The sequence below is a fragment of the Ceratotherium simum genome, chromosome 4 (genome assembly GCF_057802395.1).
Source record: "Ceratotherium simum simum isolate JZ-2026a chromosome 4, ASM5780239v1, whole genome shotgun sequence".
Classification (NCBI taxonomy): domain Eukaryota; kingdom Metazoa; phylum Chordata; class Mammalia; order Perissodactyla; family Rhinocerotidae; genus Ceratotherium; species Ceratotherium simum.
The window spans coordinates 86,035,393-86,062,143 of NC_141903.1; the positions used below are offsets into that span (position 1 = coordinate 86,035,393).

Genomic DNA, 26,751 nt, shown 5'->3' on the forward strand with positions numbered 1-26,751 from the left:
GGTTCCTTTTGCAAATGTATTTTTTGTTGTTGTTGTTGAGGAAGATTCACCCTGAGCTAACAACTGTGCCAATCTTCCTCTATTTTTTTTTTTTTTTTTTTTTAGTATGTGGGCCGCCAGCCCAGCATGGCCGCTAACAGAGCAGTGTAGGTCAGTGCCCAGAAACTGAACCCCGGGCTGCCAAAGCGGAGCACGCTAAACTTAACCACTAGGCCACCGGGGCTGGCCCTGCAAATGTATTTTAAGAGCGCTGACAGGAAGTTTCTCAAGTTGCGGGACAGGTGTGGGGGGAGTTGCATGTGTGGGAATATTCTCGGCCAGTTGGTGCCATCGAGGCAGCCTGTGTCTGAATAAAAGCACCCTCGCAGTGCTGCTCAGGTGTGTTCCCGCTGCATCTTGGGGACCTGGTTCAGAAGAGGGTGGGGATGCTGCGAAAATCCACTGGGCGTCTGGGCAGCGCTTCTGCTTACGCTGAAACGGGCCATTAACTGCAGCTGTTTGCTCTGGGGGACAGGTGCACATCTATTGACCCTTCCTCTTCGGGCTGGAAGTGGGGAAGGAGATGAATCTCGAGGAGGAAGGGAGACGAGAGCTGGGAGGAGGCTTCCTGAAGTTTTGGGGGACTGATGAGCGGTGAGAGGAACTGTGAGAAGCTGTTTTCTCGGCTGCAGGAGAACAGCGCAGCTGTTACTTCAGCTGCGGAGGAAGCTGTCAAACCAGGGCGTTTCCTGGGGCCACCAGGCTCTCATCCAGAACGAGGGGGTGAGGGTGACCCTGTGGGAGGGACGAGAGTCCTGCGTTTCCCCGGGGCAAACAGGAGTCTAAGCGGGTCTGGGCCTTCCCCTCGCTCCCCGCTTCCCTGCGACTGCCCCTGAGTGCTGGTGCCGTCCAGGTATGGCCGGCCGTGGCTTGTTGTCTGAAATTTCTGTTTCCAACTTATCTGTTCATTTATGTGAAAACAGGTTTGAAATGTCACGTTTTATTGGGCATTTTGTGAATCGTAAAGAATAGGATTCTGTGAGATGCTGACTGCTGCACAATCTCAGGGAGGTATGGTGCGCAGCTTGTTTCTTGCACGGAGCCACTGGAGCCAGAGTAACCTTGAAAGAGAGGTGTATTGTCACGGGGCAGCGGGTCAGAGGGTCTTTTGAGTAGTGGCCCCTTTCGGTGGCTTGGGGAGTGGCCAGTAGTGGACCCTGCACGGGGTTGTGTGTGGGCTGGGGGAAGAACTTTCCCGCATCTGCTTCTCAGAAGTGGGGCAGGAAGTACATCAGGGGTTGGGCACTTACCAGCCATAGCCCGAGCTGTTCAGGAGCATTCAGTTTGTGGCCACCCCAAGGGTAACTCATCATGTGCCAGCCTTTCATTTCAACTGTTGTGATGGAAACCTTTCAAAATGTACTAGATCTTAGACACTTACTGCCTGCTTACTAGGGTCAACAGAGCATCGTTTAAAGCCTATTTACGAAGACGACTTCTAGTTATTTTGAATGTCTGTTAGTTTATGGCACTATAGATACAGAAGTGTGGGATCCAAAGGCTGAGTTGTTAGCTCGTCCCTCTTCCAGACCACTGAGTTCTTTGGACCGGTGTGTGTTTTGCTGGTTCAGGGATACCCATCACTAGATTTGTCCTTGAGCCAAATTACCTAACCTTTCTCGGCTTCAGATTTCACGTCAGGAACATGAGAGGACTGGACTGCACCAGAGGTTTTCAACCTCGGTGCTGTGACCTGTCCCAGTTTGGGTAGAATTTTTGGGATGCTGAGTTTGAGGTAAATCTGCTAGAATGTAAGCTTCATGAAGGCAGGGACTGTACTACTAGAACAGTGCCTGCTTTCTAGTAAGCATTTGATAAATATTTGTTGTATGAATACATAAGCTCATTCTTAGTAAGCATCCATAAATACTTGTGTGGATATATAAGTGTATTTGCAGTATTGTAGTGCATCCGTATGTTTTTTGCATTGGAGTTGCACATAGAATTTCATTTCACGGGAGAGGAGTGCGCTGTTAACCCCTAGAAACTGCTGGCCCACCTGAACTCTGAGGTCATCCCCACTTGAATTGTGTGCGGGTGAAACCAGCTCATTTCTGGTCCCCGTCCCAGAGCACACTTGGATCTAGTTGGCTCTGTGGCCTCCGTCGCCAGCTTGTGAAGCGTTCTGTGGCTTGGCAGGGTTTGTGGATTGGGCTGTTGTGCAGCTCCTCTTGGAAAGGGCTTGGCAGATTTCTCCATCGCAGCATAATCTCCATGACACAATCAGGCAAATTTGGGGTTTTGTGTTTCATTAACTGCTCGTTGATAAAGCTATTATAAAGTAGAAGCAGCAGGATTTTTCCCTTCTTATTTTGATGAGAAGATTTAAACTAACTTTTAAAAATGGTTTAAACCTAATGAGCACTTTTCTTCCCATCACCCTACACTTTTCCATTTTGAATTTCAAAGTTTCATTTTCTGACACCTTTTTTTCGAGAACTTGCTTGACTTAGCCCTGTTCTGCTGCAGACGTTTGTGGTTTCAGTGGGTACAAATGAATGTTCCAACCACCTGTTTGTTCCTTAGTGGCAACAAAGGTACAAAGATGGCTTTAGCTTTCAGGCACGTGGCAAGCACTTTTACACATGTGGAAACGTGGAACAGCTTTTCCCCAAGGCTAGGATGCTCTCCTGGGTCAGATCTCAGGAGTTTTATTTCTAAAAGTATTTTCCCACAACAGATGCATCTATCATCCATGTTAGAGCAGAAAATGAAAACATTGTTATAAATCAGTTATTAATTATTTGATCCCAACCTCCTCCCATCTTTACCTCTTTCCATATTGACTTCTGATGGACTGAGGAGAATGGACATCTCTGTGGAGGAGGGAGATGATGAGAACAGCTGGATTTTTCTGAGTACCATGTGCCAGGCTGTGTGCTAAGCACTTTCCTGAATTGTCTCATGTAATCCTCCTAACAACCCTGTGAAGTAGGTATTTTTATTCTCGTTTTACAAATGAGGTAATTGATGCCCAGGGAGGTAAAGCATTGGTCCAAGGCCACATAACGAGGCAGTGTTCAAGCTGGGGTGTGAACCCGGACAGCCTGATTCCATAGCTCTTGTTCTTAGCCCCTAAATCAGTGGTTCTCGATGGAAGGGGGAGGGCAATTGTCTGAGATGTTTCTGATTGTCACCACTTGTGAAGGAGAGGGGCCCTTGCTACTGGCGTTTAGTGAGTAGAGGCCAAGCATGCTGCTAAAGCTCCTACAGTACACAGGACAGCCCCCACGGCCAAGAACTATGCAGCCCCAGACGTCATGGTGCTGAGTGTAACAAACCCTGCTCTAGATGGTCTGCTCCCAGGAGTGTTTGTTTTCTGTTGAACTGTCAGAAAGAGAGAGGAGGTAGTTTACCTTTTAACCTTAAGCCTTATAGAGTCTCTCCTCCAACCTACTAAAATATATCAATCGTGGTAATTTTTAGAAGGTATAAAAGTGGAGGGTGGTGTGGTGGAATGATTCAACGAATCCACTGCTGTCTGAGAACTGAGAACTTTATCAACATTCTTTTGGTGCTGAAGGTAACCCTAACACCGTGAGAAAGAGACTCCCAGCAAGAACGCTTTTGTCCAGGCACCCTGTCACGCAGAAGCCGGTGCTGGCTTCGTGTGTGTTCACAGCCTGTCCTTGCCCGTTTCAGGTTCGGTCCTAATGGCTGTGGGTGCTAAGTGCCATTTAAGGAAGGACGCTGACCCTCGACGGTGCTTTTCTTGGAGATGCTTTTGATGGAAACTCGCATGTTCGTAGTATATTGAAACCCGTATGAGAAACCACCTGTCGGAAACTCCTTTCTGACAAACCCCCAGGGTCCTGTTGCCGTGGTTATGGGAACGGTTGTGAAAACCTTGGAGCTTTAAGGGATTCTCTGAACTCAGGAGAGAAAAACTTAAGAAACTGAGATGAAGGAAATACAAGGGAGAATTCCGGGGCAGGGCGAATATGTAGGCAGCTCTCTGTTCCACTCCTTGAACTTTTTGGTAGCTGTTTAATTTTTCTCATTTCATTTTTATTTGCTTCACATTATACCAAGTGGGAGTTAATTTATATCAATTAAACTGTAAAAAATATTACAGGAGTTAAGGAATTTTCATTTTTTTTATTGTAGTAAAAAACAGAAAATTTACCGTAACCATTTTAAAGGTACAGTACATTAGGAATGTTCTAGTTCTGTGCCTCAATTACAGTGATAGTTCACTCTGGCTGTTTTCTACTGATCACGTAGCTCAAGTAGATTTCATTTACTCGTTGGCTGATTCATTTAACAAATATTTGAGTGCTTACCACCTACGGAGTAGAACAGGAATGTTGTTTTGTTTTCTTCCAAAATAGAAACTTGTAATGTTTTTCTAATTATAAGATATGTGCTTGTTGCAATGAGTTCAGAAAATACAGAAAAGCATAGTCATTCATAATCCTACAACTCTGTTAACTGCTGTTGAGATATTGGTATTTATCCTTCTAGATGTTTTTTGTTGTTGTTATTGCTGATCTATGTCTTATGTTTTTACTCCAAATGCTATCATACTCTATACTGTTGTCTTATTAACTATTTTCAGTTAATAGAGTGTGGACATCTTTCCATGGCAGTAAGTTTTTCTGTATAATCAGTGTAATCATTTCAGTGAGTGCATTGTATTCAATAAGATGCATGTATCATAATTTCAGTGGTCAGTAGTCTTTCATTGAACATCCAGGTTTCCCTTCTTTCTTCTAAACAACACATAAATGGACATTCTTTTATATATCTTGGTATTCTTGCTTAGGATAGAAACGAGGTCCCTTGTTTATTGCTGCATTGCCAGGAATTACCACTGCATATAGTAGGTATGTAGTATAATAAATATTAGTTGAGTGAGTGAATGGCCTGGTTATTTCCATAGGACTAGGAATAGGGCTTTTTATATGGGGTAGGTCTTGGTGGTGAGAGGAGGATCTTGGTGATTGGGGTGGTTGAGCTGCTGGGGGCAGGGCTCTAACAGAGGTCATCCAGGTCCACTGAGGCCAGAGGTTGCCTGGCAGAGAGGAAGGGGCACAGAAGGGGTGATGCCTTTTTCACGTATTTGTTGAATGCTTACTGTACACCTAAGGGTAGGAGAGAAAAACTGCTTCCTCTTTTGCCTCCTCCTTCCCACACAGCCAGTTTCCCTTCCGTAGGAAATCGAGCTTCGGGCCAGTGTTGTCTGTCCTTTTCACCCGCGTTATTCCAGCAGTAAGTCGAGCAGAATGGCAAAGAGCCTACCAGGTTTAAATCCTGGCTCTGCACTTAGCAGCTTTCTGACCTTGAGTTGCCCAACCTCTGAGCCTCAGTCTCAGCTCTGGAAGTAGGGGTGATATAATAGATAATAGTAATAGTTGTGCTTTGTAGAGAGTAGAGAGTAAGAGATTACTAAATGTTAACTATTGTTAGCTAGTATTATTATAGATTAAGTAACCTTTTTAATAAGTTGCTCTGTGTTCTTTTGTTTGGGAGAAATCCAGTGTAGGCCCCAAATAAACCTACTTACTAGCACATGTATACTATGTGTTGAGTTTTCTGAAACACATCATTTTGTGAATTAGGGACTACCTGCGGCTATACTGGTTGTGCAGTAAGATACTCCTTTATTGAACAGAAGACGTGTATGTTCTTGTTCTCTTAGCTTTCAGGTTGCATCATTCCCTTGCATACTACCAGTAAAGGGTAGCACCTGGCACCATGGTGGCAAGAGTTGCTATTTACCCCCACCACTGACTTCTTGTTGTAGTGGAAAAAAGTTCTGTATAAGCTCAATGGGAAGCTGTTTCTGAGCTTAGAGTGAGGAGAATGAGCGGCAAAATGTTGGTTGTGGGGTCCAGAATTTAAATAAATATTACTATCAAAGTAGAGTCAACTGTTCACTGCCTTGCCACTGACCACAGGTGATTCATAGGTAATCCTAAAACCTCAAAAGAGAAGAAAGGAAAGTGGGCCATGACATTGTATGAGCAGTATTATATATTCCAGAAAGATGTGGAAATCTAAATATAGTAAAGTGTAGAGAGCATTGTCTACTTTAATAAAAAATTTTGAACCCAATTTTTTGTCTTTAATGTTTTTCTTCTGTTTCCTTGATGTTATAACCCTCCAGCATGCCCAGGAACACCTGGGTTCTGCTTCTCACAGCTTCAACAAGTTCGATTTTTGAGGCACTTCCTTGCTGCTGCCCCTTCACCCCACTATTCATTAAGGAACAGTATTATAATTATTGTAGTTAACAAAAAATCTTTCATGTCCTTCCTCAGTTCTGCTAGGGCTCCTGTATTTCCAAGTCGGGAAGAAGGACTGAATGAAGGGTGGTGTGAGATCATCGGAAGATTTCTTTCCTTTTGCAGTTTGGACTTATTTAGTCACACTAAAGCCAACTTGGCTGTCCAGAGCTCTCGAGGAATGAGTCTCTCTGAATGGGTGTTTCCACGTTGCTCAGGGATTGACACTCCAAAAACTAAAGCACCGAAACTAAAAAATGAGACCCACATTTGGGATGATTCTTGGGCCAGAAGCGGCCGAGGCACTTCTTTGCCTTCCTCAGTGGACCGGATGGAACGTGAGTTCACGTGACGCCTGGGCCAGTGTCGTGCGTGTGAGTTGTCCCACTGCCGTGTGAGCGCTACCGTGCGGAACCGAGACGGTGAAGCGGTAGTGATGCTCCTGTTACTGTGGGGTGCTTGAAGAGCTTCGGCTGCCTCACTTTTTAGTTCTCTTTCTGATTGATTTCTCTCTCTTTTTCTGGCTTTGGGGTTAACTCAGTGTGCTTGCCTATCGCAGTTTGTTTTTCAACATCTAAGAATTTGTGGAGGGTGGGGACGTCCGATCACCTCCTGCAGGGGTGACAAGACTGCGGCCTGGATGCCACCATGCCTCTGGCAGATACTACACATTGATCGTTGCCTTTTCCCTGCTGAGACATTCAGCCTTAGAACCCGCCCCCACACGGCATTCCAGGCTGCCGCTGCCCGTGAGCTGAGTGAGCTGAAAGCGAGATGAGACCTATTTACCTACCTCCTCTCATCTACCTGGGCTCCTTCAGTTTACAGGGGAGGAAAACCGAGACCAGAGCCGCACGGACTGGGAGTCCAGGCCCTCTGGTTCTCAGACCTGTCCTCTTCCCACCACTGTCCCTCCTGGTCGCTGTGGGCTTAAGCAAGCCTGGAGGAACTGTGAAAAGAAGACTCGAGGGAGGGAGAGAGGGACTCTTATGAGTAAGATTCATGGGGTGTGCGTGTGTGTGCGCGCGTGTGTGCATGCGCTCTCTCATTCTGTAACATGTATTTGGCTTTCTTCCTAATTCTTGCTGTTTCCTGTTGATGTTGTTGCCGACTGGGAATTCTAGGTAATAAAAGAATTGTGCTTTCTAATTTAAGAAAAGAAGAACCCGGAAGTTACTACCAGTCCTAGCTCACGTTTCTGTGATCATTTCTTCACATGCTGAGGATCAGTCGTTAGAAGAGCTGTCTGTGCCCAAGGCCAGTGGGGAGGACAGGGAGAGAGACTGGTATTTTATTTAGAGTGTGTGTGTGTGTGTGTGTGTGTGTGTGTGTGTATGTGGTCCTTAGGAGAAGAGCAGTAGGAGAAGAGCAGTAATGCTTCGGGGGAGTCCCAGCTCCAGGTAGCAGCTGGCTGACCCTTTTCCTTTAGACTCTGCCCTGGGAGGACAAAGCACCTTCTATTTAGAAAAGCCTTTGCTATTCATACTTTGCTTTTTCAAAAGAAGTTAGAGGGTGTGCAGGGCTCTTTGAAAGTTTTCTTTTTTGGTATGTTTTGGGGAAGGGAAGGTTCTTCAGAAAGAAAAAAAGCACATAAGTCAATGCCATATTTGCAAATGCTTTTATATCAATGTCTTCAAACTTAGTTTCTTTTCTTAAATAGTCAGTTTTCTTTTCTTTTTTTTAGTCATAAGAGTCATACATGCACATGGTAACCTAAACAGGAGGGCAGAAGGGTGAGAAGTAGGTGTCTTTTTTTTTGTCTCCACATCTAGGCCCACTCTACAAGTAATCAGTGTTAGTGGTCTTCGTGTATGCACACGTACGCCCCACATACAGAGATGCACAAATATAAAATATTGGCATAGACTGTGTTGGTTTGCTGGGGCTGTCATAACGAAATACCACAGACTGGGTGGCTTAAACAACAGAAATTCAATTTCTCGCATTTCTGGAGACTGGAAGTCCGAGATCGAGGAGTCAGAAGGATTGGTCGCTTTTGAGGCCTCTCTCCTTGGCTTGTTGATGGCCATCTTCTCCCTGTGTCTTCACGTGGTCTTCCTTCCGTGTGTGTCTGTGTCCCAATCTCCTCACCTTACAAGGACACCAATCATATTGGATTAGGGCCCAACCCAGTGACCTTATTTAATGTTAATTACCTCTTTAAGGACCATATTTCCAAATACAATCACAGTCTATGGTTAGGGAATTTTCAGGAGGTTAGGACTTCAACATATGAATTTTGGGAGGTGGGAGGGGGGACAAATCAGCCCATAACACTGACTTATTTTTTTTTTTTTTAACTATATCCTGTTATATGGATAGTCCATAATTCATTTATCCAATCCCTGTGTAGCTGGAGAATAAGACTGTTTCCATGATTTTAATGAACAACCTTAAACTTTATTTATTTATTTTTCCCCCCAAAGCCCCAGTAGATAGTTGTATGTCATAGTTGCACACCCTTCTATTTGCTGTATGTGGGACTCGGCCTCAGCATGGCCAGAGAAGTGGTGCGTCAGTGCGTGCCCGGGATCCGAACCCGGGCTGCCAGCAGTGGAGTGCACACACTTAACCGCTAAGCCACGGGGCTGGCCCTAATGAACAACCTTATACCTAAATCTCTGTGCCCTTGTGCAAGTGTACCTGCAGGGTGAACTTCTAGAATTGCAAGCATTGCCCTCTAAAGAGATTGTCTTGGGTTCCTCTAGAATGTGTAATAATTTCTTATTATTATAAGGAAAAGGAGAGTGTGCGGTATCTACAAACTAAAGCCTTGATACTCTGTGATATAATGCTGGTGTGAGAAATTCAGGGTGCAACACATGACTTGTGCACTTGGCCGCGTGGAGTGGATTGCCAGCCCTTTCATTTGAGGAGTGTTGCAATTATGACTTTACAATATATTATTCATTCAGCATCCATTTATTCATATGTTGGTTTTTTTTTTAATAGACTATTTTTTAGAGCAGTTTTAGGTTCACAGCAAAAATGAGAGGAAGGTACAGAGATTTCTCATATACTCCCTGCCCCTGCACATGCACAGCCTCCCCCATTATCCACACTCCCCAGCAGAGTGGTACATTTGTTACAATCGATGAACCTGCATTGACACATCATTATCATCCAAAGTCCGTAGTTTAATAGGATTCACTCTTGGTGTTGTACATCTTACATTTATTTGTTGTTTATATCCTGATTTATTCAGTGAAAGCTTTAGGTCCTTTGGAGCCAGGGGTAACACGACAAAGACAATTCTGCAAGCTTGTGACAGCCCTGGAAGTTAGGCTGACCAGGAGTTGATTTTTCTAGTTTTGAAGGTGAAGATCCGGAGTGACATGCTCAGAGTAATAAAGCCGTAAGTGGCAGGGCTGGATGTAAACCCATTTTATTCTAAATTATTCCCTTCCAGAAAGAAACAGCAAGTCAAGAGGACTATGAGATTTTCCTTGAGGGCTAACGTAACATTTCTTTGGATGCTGGTTTGAATTTTCAGTTGGTGTATATATCAATGTTTAGTTTAAGGTAATGTACCGTTGGTTATTGGCGTAGTTTGCTTTGATAAATAACTTTTAGGCTAGTAGAGACCGGCTATTAGATTCTAATATTGGGCATGTGTGTATGTATATATACACATATATATGTATATATACACACACGCATATGTTTTTTAATACCATAGCAGTAAGTAAAGTGAAAAATAAGGAAAGCTTAAAAAATCAGATCCATACAATGATACATGACTTTAATGATAGAATAGGATTGAACCAGTATGATTTTCTTTTTACATTTTCCATAATCACATCCCTCTGTCACTATTTGTCTTCTTTAAATGACCAATTAGTCTCACATTATGAATGTTATCTGTTCATTTTCCCCTCTGTGGAGACAGTTAAGTTTAAATGTTGATTCTGCTGTGGGGAAGTTCTATCATGGGAAACATCAACTTCTTCTAAAATATTTATTTTTCCAAATAGGATAAATATTTTGTTTATCACGTTTGAATTTCAAATGTAATAAGACTGGTTATCTAAGACTGTAGAGCTTAAAGAGTTGGCAACCAGTGAAAGAGGAGGCAGTTGGGAAGGAATTTGGGAGGCAGAGGAGGAGGGATGCAGGGCCCAGAGAAAAGCCAGCTAAGCTAGTGGGGAGCCGGTGGAGAGAGAGGGAGAGAGTTGTAAAGGAAGGTGGGCCTATAACACCACACATACATAGTGTTAGGATCCCACTTGTGTGATCTGTTAGCTTAGCCTCATAGAATAGCTTATCTTACAAAGCAGTGGCCTAGTCATATGAGGCAAGATGAGTCTGTTGAAGATGGCTTGGAAAACTGAAAGTAAGATGGAGAGAGTATGTTTGCAAAAATTTTAAGTAATGAAATAGTACAGAGTGTCAAAGGACTCAAACAATAGCAGTTTCATGATGTAGGTGAAATAACTTGGGAAATGTCTATGTTTCGAACATCTGTCATACCACCATTGTGATTACAACCTGTTGTCTTATACCTGTATACCCAGGATCTCTTCTCATTGTAGGTGATGTTTATAGTGTGACCTTCTAATTGATGCTTGCTTTGAAGCCATGCAAAGTCCTGAACTTCCTTCCAAATCATTATCAAGAGATTGAATTTTTAGATGTTAGGTTTTATATAGAGTATAGAGTTAATGCATGTAGATTTGGTTGTTTGCAGTTTACGGTAATCTCTTTTGTAGAATACCCTATTTGCTAAACAGAAATCCCTCCGTAACACCATGTGTGTCTGATTAGATTGTCCAAGAGACCAGAGCATAAGCATAAGTACTGTTACCATCCTCACGTTACTAAACGAGGAGTCTGAGTCTTAAAAGGGTAAATAACTTGCCCAGGGTTCATAACTAATAGGGGGCAGAGCCAGGCCCGAAACCCAGGCAGGCTGACTTTGAGCCTGAGCTTTTAACAGCACTGTATTCTATTGCCTTACGCTGTCCTAAAGATCTAGTTTCCTTTTAGGGCAGTGAAAACACTCCGTAGGATATTATAGTGATGAATATATGTCATTATACATTTTTCCAAACCCAATGAGTATACAGCAGCAAATGTGAACCCTTAGGTCAAACCATGGAATTTTACGTGCCAATAAAAGGGTAAAACCATGGATTATGATGTGTCAGTGTAGGTTCATCCTTGGTAAAAGAAAAAATGTACCATTCTGGTGAATGATATTGGTAATGGGAGAGACTACGCATGTGTAGGAGTAGAAGGTATATGGGAAATCTCTGTGCCTTCTCGATTTTATTGTAAACCTAAAACTACTCTAAAAAAGTAAAATCTTAAAAAAAAAATTAACAACAGACCCAAATTTGGAAACTTAATCCCTATTTTATTTAATATTCCCAAGTTATGTCCAGTTGCATTGACCAGTAAAGCCCAATCATGCCCCACTCGTTAGCCTAAAAGCTTACCATTATGATGCTCTGGTCAACAGTGCATCTCAGGAGGCGCCTGTTCCCCTTGAGCTTCAGTTACACACTCCCATCGTCTCCCACAAAGGTGGATGGATGTGACCATACATAGCCTTTCCCATCCCCCATGGGGACACATGTCCCCATGTGTTTGTACAATTCATTCTTAGGCTCAGGGATTTTGACAGGTCCCTTTCTTGGGCCCAACTTCTTGTTTTTCACGTTTTTCCCGCCTCATTTTGTCCTTTTTCTAGTTCTCGGCTTTTTCTCTTGTTCTTCACCGATCCCAGAAATCTTTGTCTAAGAGAAGTGATTACAGTGCTTCAGGTGAGCTGTGCCTTTTCTGTTTGATTATTGGGCATCTCCCAAGCTGTAATGCTTATCATTAAAGACAATATCAGACCAGTTCTGGTGAAAGCTTGTTCACACACTAAACTGTTCCTGCATGTTTTATGGGCAGGATGCCTCGAAGAATGGTAGCTTTGAAAGGTCAACCTGCAGCAGAGGTCTGGGATTAATAGGTTTGTAAAGTAGTGGCTTTAAGAGGATGTTCTGTGTTCCTTTTCTAGTTGGCCTGCTGCTGTGGGTCTGCTGGCTGCACCCTGTGCTGCGGCTGCTGCCCCAAGTTCCGACAGTCCCGGAGCACCCGCTTCATGTACGCGCTTTACTTCATTCTCGTCGCCCTCCTCTGCTGCCTCATGATGTCAAAAACCATGCCTAAGGAGATGAAAGAGCACGTGAGTGGGCGTCTTTTCAACTTTTCCCATTTCTGATGGTTGATGAGGGTGTGGGGGAAGCATGCAGTTTGGAGGATGGGGCCCACCCACCGCAGTGTGGTTTTGGGTACACTCGCTCTCTCTCAACCTTGCTGAAGCCTCTTCAGTGCCTTCTTGCCAAGCGGGTGAACTGTGCAATGTCTTGATCTTGAGTAGTGCTACAGATGCAGTCTGATGCTTTTGGTGGAGAATGCTTATTTCAGAGGATTGTGGGTTTTGTCTTAGCCTTGTTTATAGCTGTTCCTGACTGGATGTGTACAGGTAGCCTTGTCTTGTAGCCTTTTGTACTTTTCCCTTGTCATGAGGATGGCTGCCAGTCTCTCAAGTAGCAGCTGTTATAAACACTTAATTTGGCCTCTATGGGAAGTATGATAAAGCTTAGGTAATCCCACAGAGAATGAGGAGTGGGCTCTGGGGCGATTTTTACTTTTCTGGACATGTCTCTTGTAGGGTGGGTGTCTCCAAGGATAAGGGATGGATTTTCAGCCATTTCTTGGGCAATGTATACAGAAGGAGGCCTGGTATGTGATGCTGGTGGAGACACATAGAGGACCCTTTTCTGGAATTTCCCTCTTTTCCCCATAGTTGGCCTCTTGATCAGCCAGATTACCGGGGCGGGATGTGTTGGGGTTTTTGAGGGGGCCCAATAAATAATACCATCCTTTCCTCCCCAGGTTCTGAGCAAATTGACAAAAAAGGCTACCATGTCAGCAGGTAGATGCCAGACATCACCTTTATCCCTCATAAAGCTGATGTGAGACAGTATAGCTCATGTCTGCAGGGAAGTGGGCTTCCTACTACTGAACCCCAACGTGAGCCAGACTCACCTACTTGGGGACCCCACCCGCGCACCAGTCTCGCTGGGCTGGGCCAGACTTCCTCTGCAGGGGCACAGTGTGTTGGTAAGAGCAGCAGGTGTGTTCCTTGGAGGCCACTCTCATCTGAGGGAAAGGGGGAGAGGAAAGCCTAGCCATCCAAACCCCATTTGCCTTACAGACGGAGGGAAAGGGGGAGAGGAAAGCCTAGCCATGCAAACCCCATTTGCCTTACAGACGGAGGGAAAGGGGGAGAGGAAAGCCTAGCCATGCAAACCCCATTTGCCTTACAGACGGAGGGAAAGGGGGAGAGGAAAGCCTAGCCATCCAAACCCCATTTGCCTTACAGACGGAGGGAAAGGGGGAGAGGAAAGCCTAGCCATCCAAACCCCATTTGCCTTACAGACGGAGGGAAAGGGGGAGAGGAAAGCCTAGCCATGCAAACCCCATTTGCCTTACAGACGGAGGGAAAGGGGGAGAGGAAAGCCTAGCCATGCAAACCCCATTTGCCTTACAGACGGAGGGAAAGGGGGAGAGGAAAGCCTAGCCATCCAAACCGCATTTGCCTTACAGACGGAGGGAAAGGGGGAGAGGAAAGCCTAGCCATGCAAACCCCATTTGCCTTACAGACGGAGGGAAAGGGGGAGAGGAAAGCCTAGCCATCCAAACCCCATTTGCCTTACAGACGGAGGGAAAGGGGGAGAGGAAAGCCTAGCCATGCAAACCGCATTTGCCTTACAGACTGACCGCAGAGCACTGCGGAGTGAGGAGGGGGAGAGAGGCCAGGGCAGCGCTCTGATGGACCCCCCTACAGTGGAGATGGCATCGCCAGGAGCAACTCCCCAGGAAGTATTTGTTCTCCTGACCTTAGGCTGAAACTACAGATGACTTCATATACACTCAAGGGCTTCAAAACAATCATTTTCTTAAAAGTTCTTGATATATTCCCATCCATTAGTTAGAATAGGCCCTTAGAAGTTTTCTGTTGGGTAATGCAATTTTATAATTGTGGTTGTACGGTCTGGAATGTGGTAGAACTACTGTCAGACTTGTGAAATTTAGATTCTCCTCTGATTGCTTTAAACATTGGCTCTCAACTCAGTAAGGCACCATAGTCGGAGGAGCTATGGGGCATTCAGACTTGGGAGAAATGGAGCTTATAATCCAGAAGACAAGGTCCAAAGTCTTCTGAGGCATAAAACAAGGTGGAAATTCGTAAGTGCCGTATGAGAGGATGCATGAAGTGCTGTGGAAGTTTGGAGGCAAGGAGACCAAGAATGGAGGCTGCCTCATTAGTCTCTACCAGGTTTCACTCAGTCTCGGTGGTGATTGCCTCCCATTCTCTTCCTCTTATGATGGTTTCATCTTGTGTGTTTGTGGCAAGAAGTTTGAGAGGAGGATTACCGAAAGGGTAGATTTTGACTCTTATTCTGTAGGTCCACTTAATCTCCCATTTACTCCCTTTGTTTTTCAGGTAACTTAATGTTTTCTGTTTTATTTTTTTTTTTTTTTTTTTTTTTTTTTTTTTTTTTAAAGATTTTATTTATTTTATTGTTTCCCCCCAAAGCCCCAGCGGACAGCCGCATGCCGTAGCTGCACATCCCTCTAGTTGCTGCATGCGGGACTCGGCCTCAGCATGGCCGGAGAAGCGGTGCGTCGGTGCTCGCCCGGGATCCGAACCCGGGCCGCCAGCAGCGGAGCGCGAGCACTCAACCGCTAAGCCACGGGGCCGGCCCTGTTTTCTGTTTTAAATTCAGCTAGCGTTAGCTTGAGGATCCACTGTGGTACTGTGGTAGCAACTCCCAGTGGGTACTGGATGTCTCTGCTGCTATCCCAGCTCTTCAGAAGTTTTCAGTCTCAGTAGAATTAAGCTTTGGATCCAAGAGACAAAATCTGAAACTGTACGAATATATAGTATCTCTCAGTGGTGAGCCCATCGGAGACATTATTACTGGAGGCAGAGATAATCTGGGAGCCACAGCTCTATATTTTAGGATATGACTTTCATAATAATAATTTTAACATTTGATTACCATTCAAGTCACCTGCCCCATGAAACAGTCCCTAACAACTCCAGTCAGTATCTCTGCTTTCTGGCTGTTCATAGAACATTTGAGAAACAGAAGATGTGCACTGGTGTTGCTGGGGGAACACCATGTTCCCCTTCATGGAAGAAGTGACTTGCTTAATAATAATAAGTATTTTAACTGCTAGTATTTATTGGGTGATCCCACGTGCTGGGTTTTATTCTGAGCGTTTTACCTGTATCTTCTCACTTTACCACTTCTGTACGCACGTGAGCAGTAGGTACCGTCATTATCCCTGCTCTGCAGATGAGGAAACGGAGGCATTGAGTCATTTAAGTACCTTGCCCAAGATCTGCAGCTCTAAGTGGTAGAGTTGGGATTTGAACCCAGGCTGAATGTGTTCTTAGCTGCTAGGCTGCGTATGTAGAGAGAAGAAGAAGGACAAGGCACGCGTTGAAGGACAGAGAGATGTGAGTAGGTCAGATGACCAAATCTTGCATGAATTTCAGTGCTAGGTGAGGCATTTGACCACGGTCTGATGGCAAATGGGCAGCTCTTATAGATTCTTGGTGGGAGGTTCTAATGGAAACACAGAGGTATTTAGGGAGGTGAGCCCTGCAGTGGTGTGTGTGCAGTGTGATTTGGGGTCAGAGCAGAAGGAGGGAGGGCTAAGTCCGACGCCTCCCAGAGGCTCCTATAAATGTCTTGAGGCCTGTCCCCTGAATGGACTGATTTAAAAATGGTTTGGCTGGGCTTCCTGCGTAGGGAATGAGGTCCCTGTGGGCGAGACCAATCCTTTTGCATCTTTAGGGCCTCACAGGTCCAGCCTGCTAGTCACAAAGTCAGCTTGTTTTGTGGCCTATAGAATGGAGGCTGACCTCATCCTCAGGCAGTGCTTGAGGGTGGGCGTTGAAAGGTCCCTTGTGGGGACGCACACTGGGCTTCTGCTGCAAACCTCGCCCCCTCTTTGTTGGCCTGTGGAAATGTCTGAGGATGTGACGGGAAGAGGAGAAGGCATGTATGCTTCTAATAGCCCAGATGGGAGTGTGGAATTGCCTCCCACCCAGCGTTCTCGCCTCTGTGCGCAGTGGACTGGGCTCCGTCCAAGGCCACATGGCCTCTGGTGTGTGGGTTAAGGACACGAGGGCAGCCCCTTTTCAGTTTTTCCTTGGTTTCAGAATACAGCCTGTGTTTAAGTTTGAGAGAGAACTGCGAGGAGATGCTGGGCCAACCTTCGTCTTGTTTGTTTTCACTAGGGAAACTCCTCTTTCCCATGAGAACTTTGGCTCAGAGAAAGTTCTACTGTGCTGGCTGAATAGGGCTTGATTTCTGTTTTCTCCTGGAGCGTTTTTCCCATCTCAAAACGTGGGAGCCATTTGATTGCAGGTTGTTCTTGTCAATAATCGTGTTATTCAAACAGGTGCAGTCTTGAGATATCTGATGCCTGGGGGATTAAAAATCTACATTTTAGAATGTAGAATACCAAAAAAAAAAAAAGTAAAAATGGGTGAGAGATTTAACCCTGCACCACTAAATCAAGATGTAACTTCTGTGTTTGGAGGCAGACGATGACACTTGGAGTGTGGGTGCACTGGGAAGCTACGTGGGCATTTTGGGAGGGAGGAGAAAAGAAGATTCTTTCTTGCATTGGAGAAGGGAGGACAGGTGACCTATGTGGCCCTCAGGCATTCTTCCCTGTGAGCTCAGTGCCAGGCCAAGGTAGGAAGAGCCTGAAATGTTCCTAACCTGAAGCATCTTAGGTCCATTCTCTTTGTCCATGTCCCATTGGTCCCAGGGCTGCTCGGATTCATGGAGCTGGGTAGTAGGTAGTGCCTGAGATGGCTGAAACTTTGCATTTTATTTTTTCAGAACGAAAACACATCTTCCACATCGCAGGAGACTGGTTTTGTTGTGGTGTTGTTATATGTTTCTTTTTAAATGTACTAATTGTTGACAACTAGTCAGTTTTTTTTTTTTTTTTTGAGGAAGATCAGCCCTGAGCTAACATCCATGCCAATCCTCCTCTTTTTGCTGAGGAAGACTGGCCCTGAGCTAACATCTATTGCCAATCCTCCTCCATTTTTTTTTTTCCTTTTTCTCCCCAAAGCCCCAGCAGATAGTTGTATGTCATAGTTGCACATCCTTCTAGCTGCTGTATGTGGGACGCCGCCTCAGCATGGCCGGACAATGGGGGCCGGCCCCGTTGTATGTTTCTTTTAAATTTAAATTTTGAGGGCCGGCCCCGTTATATGTTTCTTTTAAATTTAAATTTTGAGGGCCGGCCCCGTGGCTTAGCAGTTAAGTGCGCGGCTCTGCTATTGGCGGCCCGGGTTCGGATCCCGGGCGCGCACCGACGCACCACTTGTCCGGCCACGCTGAGGCGGTGTCCCACATACAGCAGCTAGAAGGATGTGCAACTATGACATACAACTATCTGCTGGGGCTTTGGGGGATAAAAAGGAGGAGGATTGGCAATAGATGTTAGCTCAGGGCCAGTCTTCCTCAGCAAAAAGAGGAGGATTAGCATGGATGTTAGCTTAGGGCTGATCTTCCTCACAAAAAAAATAAAAAATAAATTTAAATTTTGAAGTATTATTTCTTGTATTGAGAGGAGAGGCAACTAAGAGGTTTATTTTGATAGTCTTTTATTGTTCCTTCATTTGTTTTGGAAGGCATTATATTTTGTTTGTAATCTTACTTGATCTCTTTTGGGAACATATTTTACTTTACATGTTATTTTCTGCTGCTGGGTTTGGGTCAGTTTTCCTCTGAGTGAGTGCTGGTGTGGAAACTGTATCCTCCTATGATTGGTTACTCTTGCCCTGGATGAAAAGGATGATGTTGCAGGGTAGAGTGGGCTTCAGAGGAACACTGGACGAAATCTAACGGGATCCGGACATGAAGGGGGTTCAGAGCTGCAGTTTCCTCAGTGTCATAAAAGCAGCTCCTGAATTCCATCCTCTCCCTGGACTTGATGAAAGTCAGCTGGTCTGAGGTTTAGAGCCCTGGCCCCCCAGCCCCACCCATTAGCCAGTGCCACACCCAGAGATTTCAGGAGAGCCTGGGAATGTAGCCTCGGAGTTGTAAATTGGCCTACAGGCTCTTGTTTGGCCAGCAGATATATGTATATATATATTTTTAAATTTAAATTTGGCTGCCTGTGGAAGGGCTAGCATGCTGTAGGTCACCGCAGGCCTCATCACTGGATGTTGACTTTCATTGTGTCTGACACCCTTACTCTTTCTTCTGGCCCCCGAAGAATTTGAATTTGCAGCTCCTGAAATAGCTTAAATCCTTTGAGTTCACAGGTTTCTGAAAAGGCTGTAAATGTCAAAATGGACAGGGGAGGGCTGGCCCCGTGGCTTAGCGGTTAAGTGCGTGCGCTCCGCTGCTGGCAGCCTGGGTTCGGATCCCGGGCGCGCACCCACACACCACTTCTCCGGCCATGCTGAGGCTGCGTCCCACATACAGCAACTAGAAGGATGTGCAGCTATGGCATACAACTATCTACTGGGGCTTTGGGGGAAAAAATAAATAAATAAAATTATTAAAAAAAAAAAAAAATGAACAGGGGAGCCCTCTGACCCCCACCCATTATGGTGGACAACATGGAAGTTGCTGAGTGTGCCAGAGTGGTCTGTGCAAATCTACATGCATAGCCCCAGGCTGGTGCCTCAGAACCCCGTCTACACCATAACTAGTCTACCCCTTTAGACGCTGGTGTCTGGCATTTTTATCCAAGTAACTATTTAGAAGTTGTCCTGATCACTTTGGTCCATTGACCACTCAATTTCAGGACTAATGTGGGGTGGAGGTGGGACACTGAATTAGATCTAAACCAGTTCCTTCTTCCCAGAGTTAAATTCATCACCTACCCCACCCACCCCACCCCCTTTTAAAATCTTAAGTAAATATTCTAATCACAGTTTCTACATTTATCATGAAGTCCAAAATTTGCCAGGGAAGGGGAAAAGGGATGTATGTTGAGGCTGCTAACTGTGGATTTAGGCCCTTTGAGCAAAGGTAGCAGGATGGGCTTAAAGGATTTTTCTCTATTTATTCAGAAAATCCAGTCTCTCACAACACATTCCCTAGAGGTGATACATAAACTTTTTTTGGTCTGTATTTCTCAGTCTTTTTCACTGTTCATTATTGTCGTCATCAGAAGGAGAAAGGAGAAGGAGATTCAGAAATGGGAAATTCGTGTGTATTAGCAGTATTAATCTAAGATTATGTGGAAGTAGATGAAAGTGAAATAGCTGAAGAAGGATTATTTGTAGCCAGTCTAGTCCTAAGGCCACATCCACATCTTGCCACCCATCGCCTAGACCTGAAGTTGTCTCCTCTTCACCGGAGCCTTCAACACTGCCCCCTGCCCTTCTCATGCGCCTGCTTTCCCGTTTCTGGCTAAGGTTATTCTCCCTGTATATCTGCTACGTAGGGCACACTTTTCTCAGGACAGGGCTGGGGACCCTGACAGATCCTTTCCCCCCTTTTTTCTAGATCCAGTGCTAACCACGTACTCTCCCCAGACAGGTTATAAAACCACTGGGTTTCCACTGCGCGTCCCAGTCATCTTGATTCAGCCGCGGCAGGCTCCCTGATGTCACATTGCCGTGGCCTCACCTGGACTTGGATTGTTCCTGAGCGCCCCCAGCTTCACATATTCCCTTCCCTCAGACTTCTGTCTCCAGATAACCAATCCCGTGGTGACCCGAGAGTGCTGTTTGCTACTTGTCTTCTTCCCAGGTGATGCCTCATTTCCGAATTCTGGGGTCACCCTAGTTAGTGACATAGATGAATACAGAAGCTACTTCCCTTAGAAACAACTTAGATTTCTAAAGACTGTTATAATAAGAGCATCCTTCAGTCAGTCACAGTGACATTCAGCAGCACTCTGGTGGTTCCTGGAGTTGACGGAGCTTTGATCCCACATGTTTGAGGCCCTGAAATTTGGTAGCTGAGCTACTTCGCTTTCTATTTTTAACCTGCACTATTAAGAGGAATGTGAAGGCACTAGAGTGTTTGTGGGAAAGCCCGCGCTGTGCTAGTGACGGGGGCAAAAACATGCGTGAAAAAGTTACTAGTTAAAGGATCTAGTTAAAGAGGTAAGAAATGGGAAAAGGGATGCAGCTCACATTTATGATAAGTGTTCTGCCCCATGATCAGAACAAATATCAGGCAGTCTTAGGTGTTACACAGAGAAAATAATGATCTCTTTTAGAGTATAATTTGAATAAAATGTTAGGATTTTTTAAAAGTGGAAGAATCTTAAGTCATAATCCTAACCAACCCCCTCATTTGACAGGTGAGAGGATGCGGCCCAGGGAAGGTAAGTGGCTTGTCCCAGGAGGTGACACTGGTGGAGCTGGGACTAGAACCCGGGACTGCTGGCGGCCACGTAGGCAGTGCTTTTCCGCCTTACGACTGGGTGTGGTTGTTGCTCGGAAGTTCATGGAAGTAACAGGGAAAGCCGTAGCAAACCTATCCTTCCTCCTGATTCCTAGTGTTTCTTCTGGAGTCAGTGGTGAGGGAGAAGTATTCCTTCTGGAAACAGCATCACCTTGGGCCTTTGGCAGCTTTCTTAGCTTTTCTTACCCCCGTCCCCCCACCCCCACCTCCTTCCTGTTGAGAAGTCCAAAAGCTGGGCTCAAGGGACGACTGTTAGTCTGAAGTAGAAAATAGGGGCAACCGCAAATCTAGTATTTATTTATTTGGTGTCTTTGCATGTGAAATGGAACCTGCCTTCAAATTGTGTTTGGTGTAACCATCTTTTTAAAGTAAACATCAGCGATGAAAAATATTCCACTTTGGTCTAAAACACCGTGTCGTTTGTCCCAGCATGAAACGACAGGTGTTCAGGCAGAGCTGGAAAGTCCGGCTCTGGTTTTGATTTTGGTGTTTACTGGTTGAGTGTGAAGAGGACTGTGGACCCAAGACTTGGCATCAGGTGTGGCTACAGAGCACCGAAGCTCTGTAGGGTAGAACTCTCCATTCTTAGCTGACTTTTATGTTTTTGTATCAGAACAAGTGTCGAATTAGCAAAAAAAAAATATTGTTGACCAGTTCTTTGATTCTGGAGTATTTTTTTAATCCAGCTGAGAGAGAATGCTTTTCAAAAGTTCTCTTTCTTTCTTTCTTTCTTTTTTTATGAGGAAGATCAGCCCTGAGCTAACATCCATGCTAATCCTCCTCTTTTTGCTGAGGAAGACCGGCTCTGAGCTAACATCTATTGCCAATCCTCCTCCTTTTTTTTTTTTCCCCCCAAAGCCCCAGCAGATAGTTGTATGTCATAGTTGCACATCCTTCTAGTTGCTGTATGTGGGACGCGGCCTCAGCATGGCCGGAGAAGCAGTGCGTCGGTGCGCACCTGGGATCCGAACCCGGGCCGCCAGCAGCGGAGCGCGCGCGCTTAACCGCTAAGCCACTGGGCCGGCCCCTCAAAAGTTCTCTTTCTGAAGAGCAGCTGAGTTCATTGTACTGCTGTACCTTATATGTGTCAAGTGTATCAGCAAGTATGTTTTTGAGGTTGAAGGTGGGTTTGGGCCATCGAACCTCAAGCCGTTTGTAGAACATGGAGGGAAAATTCTCACTGTGGTCTAATCGGAGTTTCCCTGTGGGAAGCTGGCAGTGAGATTCCACCTCTTAAATCCTCTGTGTCCCCCTCCCCACCAAATAGGGTTGACTCTGGAGACACATGTTTCCAAGCAACTTTATCTTTGGTCTAAATTCTGTCCAAACATAGCACCATGTGGCAGAAAACAGGAGTCCCTGCAGCCCTCCCATCCCTCACTCCTTGCGTAGCTCAGGCCCCACCCTCCCGCACGCAAGTGGCTGCCAGGAAAAGGAGGGTGGGAAATAGTTTTGTACTCAGGCAGCGATTTGAACTAACATACCCTGCTGAGAGTCTTTTTGAGTCTGAACCAAAGACAAGGAGGTTTGATCCTTGTCCAGTAATAATGAGCTTGCCAGGAGCCAGAGAGCAGGAAACAATGGTCATTGTCCTTGGTCTGGAGGGTCTGGTACCCGGAAGCTGTTGGGGGGCATCGGATGTTAGCAGGACCTCTGTTTCAGGATCAGTCTGGCAGTGGGAGGGGGAGAATGAGGGGATGTGGGGACTGCAGTTTTCCTAACCCTTTGTTCTGCCATCATGAAAAGCACGTGTTAGCAACTGTCCAGACGGGGCCTTGGAGCGCTCTGCAGATAAATGGGACAGACAAGGGCTTGCACTTGGAAACAACAGCTCTGTCCTTATAAAAACGAGGCCACAGGGAACAGACAAATAAATGGCACAACACAGAACAAACTAAGGGACAGTAGCTTTAAAACGCCGGGCGCAGGAAACATAAATATTGTGAATCGTTGTCTTGATACTCTTCTAAGCGTTTGAAGGGTGATCGTGTTACTTGGTTAAACTGTAATCTGAGTTCCTGTTTTAAAAAATCTAAGTCACGTAATTCCTTCCTCCCTTCCTCCCTCCCTCCCTCCCTCCTTCCTTCTCTTCCTTCCTTCCTTCCCATGTATGTGCCAAGCACCATTGGAGGTGCTGGGGATGTCGGTCTGAATAACACACGGTCCATGTCCTTAGAGGACTGGGTCACGGGTAGGGGAGAGAGAACAGTGGTAAGTGTATACAGAAGGAGCCCCCAGCTTAGACTGTGTGAGCACATGGTTGTTTGAAAGCTAAAAATATGTGAACTCCATTAGCGACTGTTGGAGACGGTGGTGTCAGCTTAGCTATGACTCTGATGACCTTTGGGGTCCTGTTAGAACTCAGGAATGCTTTCTCCGTCCCTGTCTGGAGACTGGGAGCTGAGGTGAGGTCGGACATTTGCAGAAGGGAGTGGAGGGTGTTACAAACCCCTGTAAAGAAGGCCTGAGCTTAATCACAAGGAGATTAGGTATTTTGGGGGTGTGGTTTTAAATTTCAGTGAGACTGTTTCTACAGTCTTCAAATAAGTCTAAAATTATCTTTCAACACGCCAGCTTTCATCAGTGTGGGTTTTATTTTTGGTACCATGGGCTGTGTTTGCATAACAGATGTGAGGACGTGTTTCTGTTAGAGCTACTGAGGGCTCTGAGCCACAGAGAGAAGCATTGGAACTCACAGGCATGTTCTCCCCTAGTCCCTCCACCACCCCCTCCACAGAAGTTTTTTTGCAGGCAGATAAATTAAAATACTTAAATTGCTGCTCTGAAAATGACATATGGGAAATATACAGTTTGATTCATTTAAAGCACCAGTTCTTTCTGGGGACAGCAGTGAGCTGTGGAGAGGGGGAAGAGTCTGGGTGGAGGCGAGAAGGCAGGACAGCGCAGGGACACTCAGAAGACAGTCCAGTGAGCTGCTCTGTTCTCTGCTGCTCCTCTAGCTTTTAATCTGTAGAGTAAGTTATCACCAGCTGTCATTTGCCTTTGAGATGTTAATTTATACTTCAGCAGTTCAGCACAGTTCCTCAGCTGTTCTTCCTGGTGGTCCAGGGGTGGGCGAACTTTTCGTGTAAAGAGGCTGCTAGGAAACATTTTCATCTTTGGGGTCCACGTGGTCTTTAGTAACTACTCAACTCTGCCATTGTAGGGCAAAAGCAGCCAAAACAATATGCCAATAAGTGAGCATGGCTGTGTTCCAATAAAACTTGAGGTACGTAAACAAGGAGCTAGCTGGGTTTGACCCACAGGCTGTCGTCTGCTGACTCCTGTGTTAGACTCCAGGGCTCTGTGGATATCCCATCCATGTATTCTCTCCTGCTCTCTAAAGGGGAAACCTCAATGGCCTGAACTTTGTGCTGAGGGTCCTGGAGGTGTTGCTTCAGTTGCAGGTAACTGGGCTGTGTGAACCACATACTGGGTAGACTAGGCAAGAGTAATGTAGCAATAAATTTAGTATGACATAGTTGACAGTATATATATCTTATTGTATGTGACTTTTTGAAATAAATGGTAAATCATTCACAGGTAGAAATAATTAGTACTCTTTTTATGTATCCAAACCAAGCATTTTGGTGATTAGGGAAGAAGTGGGGTTGGAGAAAATGAGTGTGTGGGTACCCTAATTCCTCTGCTGCTGGGGACCCCCAATTTCAGGTCCAGAAATGGTAAAATGGGAAAGATGCTGGGCCAGAAACCTAAATGTCTGCCATGTCCTGGTCCTCAGTACTAGGATTGGGCAACAAGTAACTAGGGGCTCTCAGAAGCTTGAGGTTATAGGTACCATAGAGTCCGATCTTTTTGGGGATATTAGCTTCTTGTGTCTCACCTAAGGCAAAAATCACGAATAGTCAAAATTAACCATGAAAATGCTTGAAATATCCATAAGTAGGGCACACATGGTTTTGTTTATACAGCATTTCACTGGAAAGTTATCTCCTTGTTAGCACGGATTTATTTATTTATTTATTTTTTGCTGAGGAAGATTCTCCCTGAGCTAACGTCTGCTGCCAATCTTCCTCTGTTTTGTATGTGAGCCACCACCCCAGCATGACCACTGATGGACGAGTAGTATAGGTCTGTGCCTGGAAACAGAACCCGGGCTGCTGAAGCAGAGCATGCTGAGCTTAACCACTAGGCCACTGGCTGTGGCCCCAGCATGGATCTTTTTAAACCCATTTTGTTCCCTGCTTGTATCCCCATAACCTCTAACAATACCTGCACCTAGTAGATGTGAAAGATCAAACTCTGCAAGAATATATGTTTAACTGTATAGTGTAATGTATAGTATGGGAAAAAGAATGCACATGCCAGCTGTAATGTCACTGGGTTTTTAAAAATTATTTACAGGAGACAGTCATGCACATAGTTGAATTTGCATATAATACATCACCACTATATTCCAAATTCACACGTTTAAGAACAAAGCTGATTTGGGGCTCACTTAGGCTATAAGTACATCTTCCATCCGATAAGTAGTCCAAATAGAAAACTTTGCCTCTTTAGACATTTAGTTGTCTTGTTATAGAAACCCCAGCATCTCTGTGTTCAGGAGATATCCTTCGGTCAGCCTTGTTCGTCTCAGGGCAGCACCAAGCCCTCCATCAGACCATGTGTTCTGTGGGAGGGGGTGGGGGGCAATGGCCGTATTTTCCAGCTAAAGCAAAGTCCAGACCTCTATAGCCACGGTTTTACATTGTCTCTGGGGTTAGGTGTAGATTTTTCCTTGACTCAGAGGGCCCCGTTCCCACCCCACTCCCTTTGATTGCTAGGGCAGTGCTTATGGGCAAAGACCCTCAGAAATGAGGACTGAGATGCTGACCCCGGTGGGGAGGGGCAGCAGAGAATTTCCTGGCTACTAGATGGGTGTGTGTGTGGCTCTGCTGGCACTTCTATTTCTCTCTTCTACCCTCCTGTTACTTCCAACTCGAGAGTTTTCAAAAACCCTCCCTGGGGAGAGTTTGGCAGTATCTGTTAAATTTAAAACATACTGACTTTATGACCCAGTATTCACCTTCTTGCTGTCTGTCCTTCTTATTGCTTTACATGGATAAGCACAATACAGATGATGTCCATTGTGCATTATTTATAATAGTGAAAAATCAGAAACAACCTAAGTGTCTGCCAGTTGGGTAACAGAAACTAAATTGTGGTTCGTCCAGACTGTGGAATTGTGTATAGTAGTTAAAAAGGATGCACATAGATTTATGTGTTCAACATGTAACAATCTGTAAGCCATCATGAGTGTAGAATAACACAGCAAAAGGTCTAGAAGATACACGTGCGACCAGGACAGTGGTTACCTCTGGGAAGCAATCAAGTTAGGGTTGGGGTAATGGTGATCAAGGTGATTCTGTTTTCTGCATCTTTATTGTAATTTACGTTTTCTTTGGCAACAAGAATATAATTATGTATTGCTTGTATAATTGCAAATAAATAAAATTTAGGAAGGATCCTTGGACCTTGGATCCTTTCCAGTTAGATTCTTGAAAGCATGTGTAAAAGGCTTGCTGGGTTCACTTCCTGACCCAGACCCAGACCCCCTGACCGTCTCCTCAGCCACCTGCAGTCCTGCTTCTGCTCCCACCCTGTTCTAGAGAATATGCTGATCCATGTCCCAGATGACTGCCTGTTGCCGAATCCAGGTACTTCTCAGGCCTCATCCCATTGGCGGTATTTGACACTGCTGCCCACACTCTGCTTCTTGAAAGCCTCTCCTTCAATTTCTCTCTGGCTCAGAACCTTTTCAGTTTCTTCCTTGGGGTTTTTCTTCTTCCCGGCCCCTGAATGTTTGCATCCGCCAGGGTTCTGGGCTGTGGCCCTCTTTCACCGCATTCCTCTCCTGGGGAGTTGATTTACTCCCGTTGAACCCCTCCTTTGCCGTCTCTGCTGCTAACTACCAAATCTTTATCTCTAGTCCAGCCATCTTTCTGGAGCGCTGCCCACTTAGGCATCAGCCCACACTTCCCCTTGATATAGGCGCCTCCGCCGTAACCTGTTGT

The 26,751-nt window shown here is 45.4% G+C and overlaps 1 protein-coding gene across 1 annotated transcript in view; it reads left to right on the forward strand.

Annotated features, from left to right (window-relative positions):
• Positions 1-26,751, forward strand: part of SERINC5 (serine incorporator 5) — a 90,413-nt gene that overhangs the window by 27,599 nt on the left and 36,063 nt on the right. Inside the window, exon 2 of the mRNA XM_087430124.1 lies at positions 12,274-12,441. Within this exon, the coding sequence (XP_087286250.1) occupies positions 12,274-12,441 (168 nt within the window). The remainder of the gene's footprint in view (positions 1-12,273; positions 12,442-26,751) is intronic.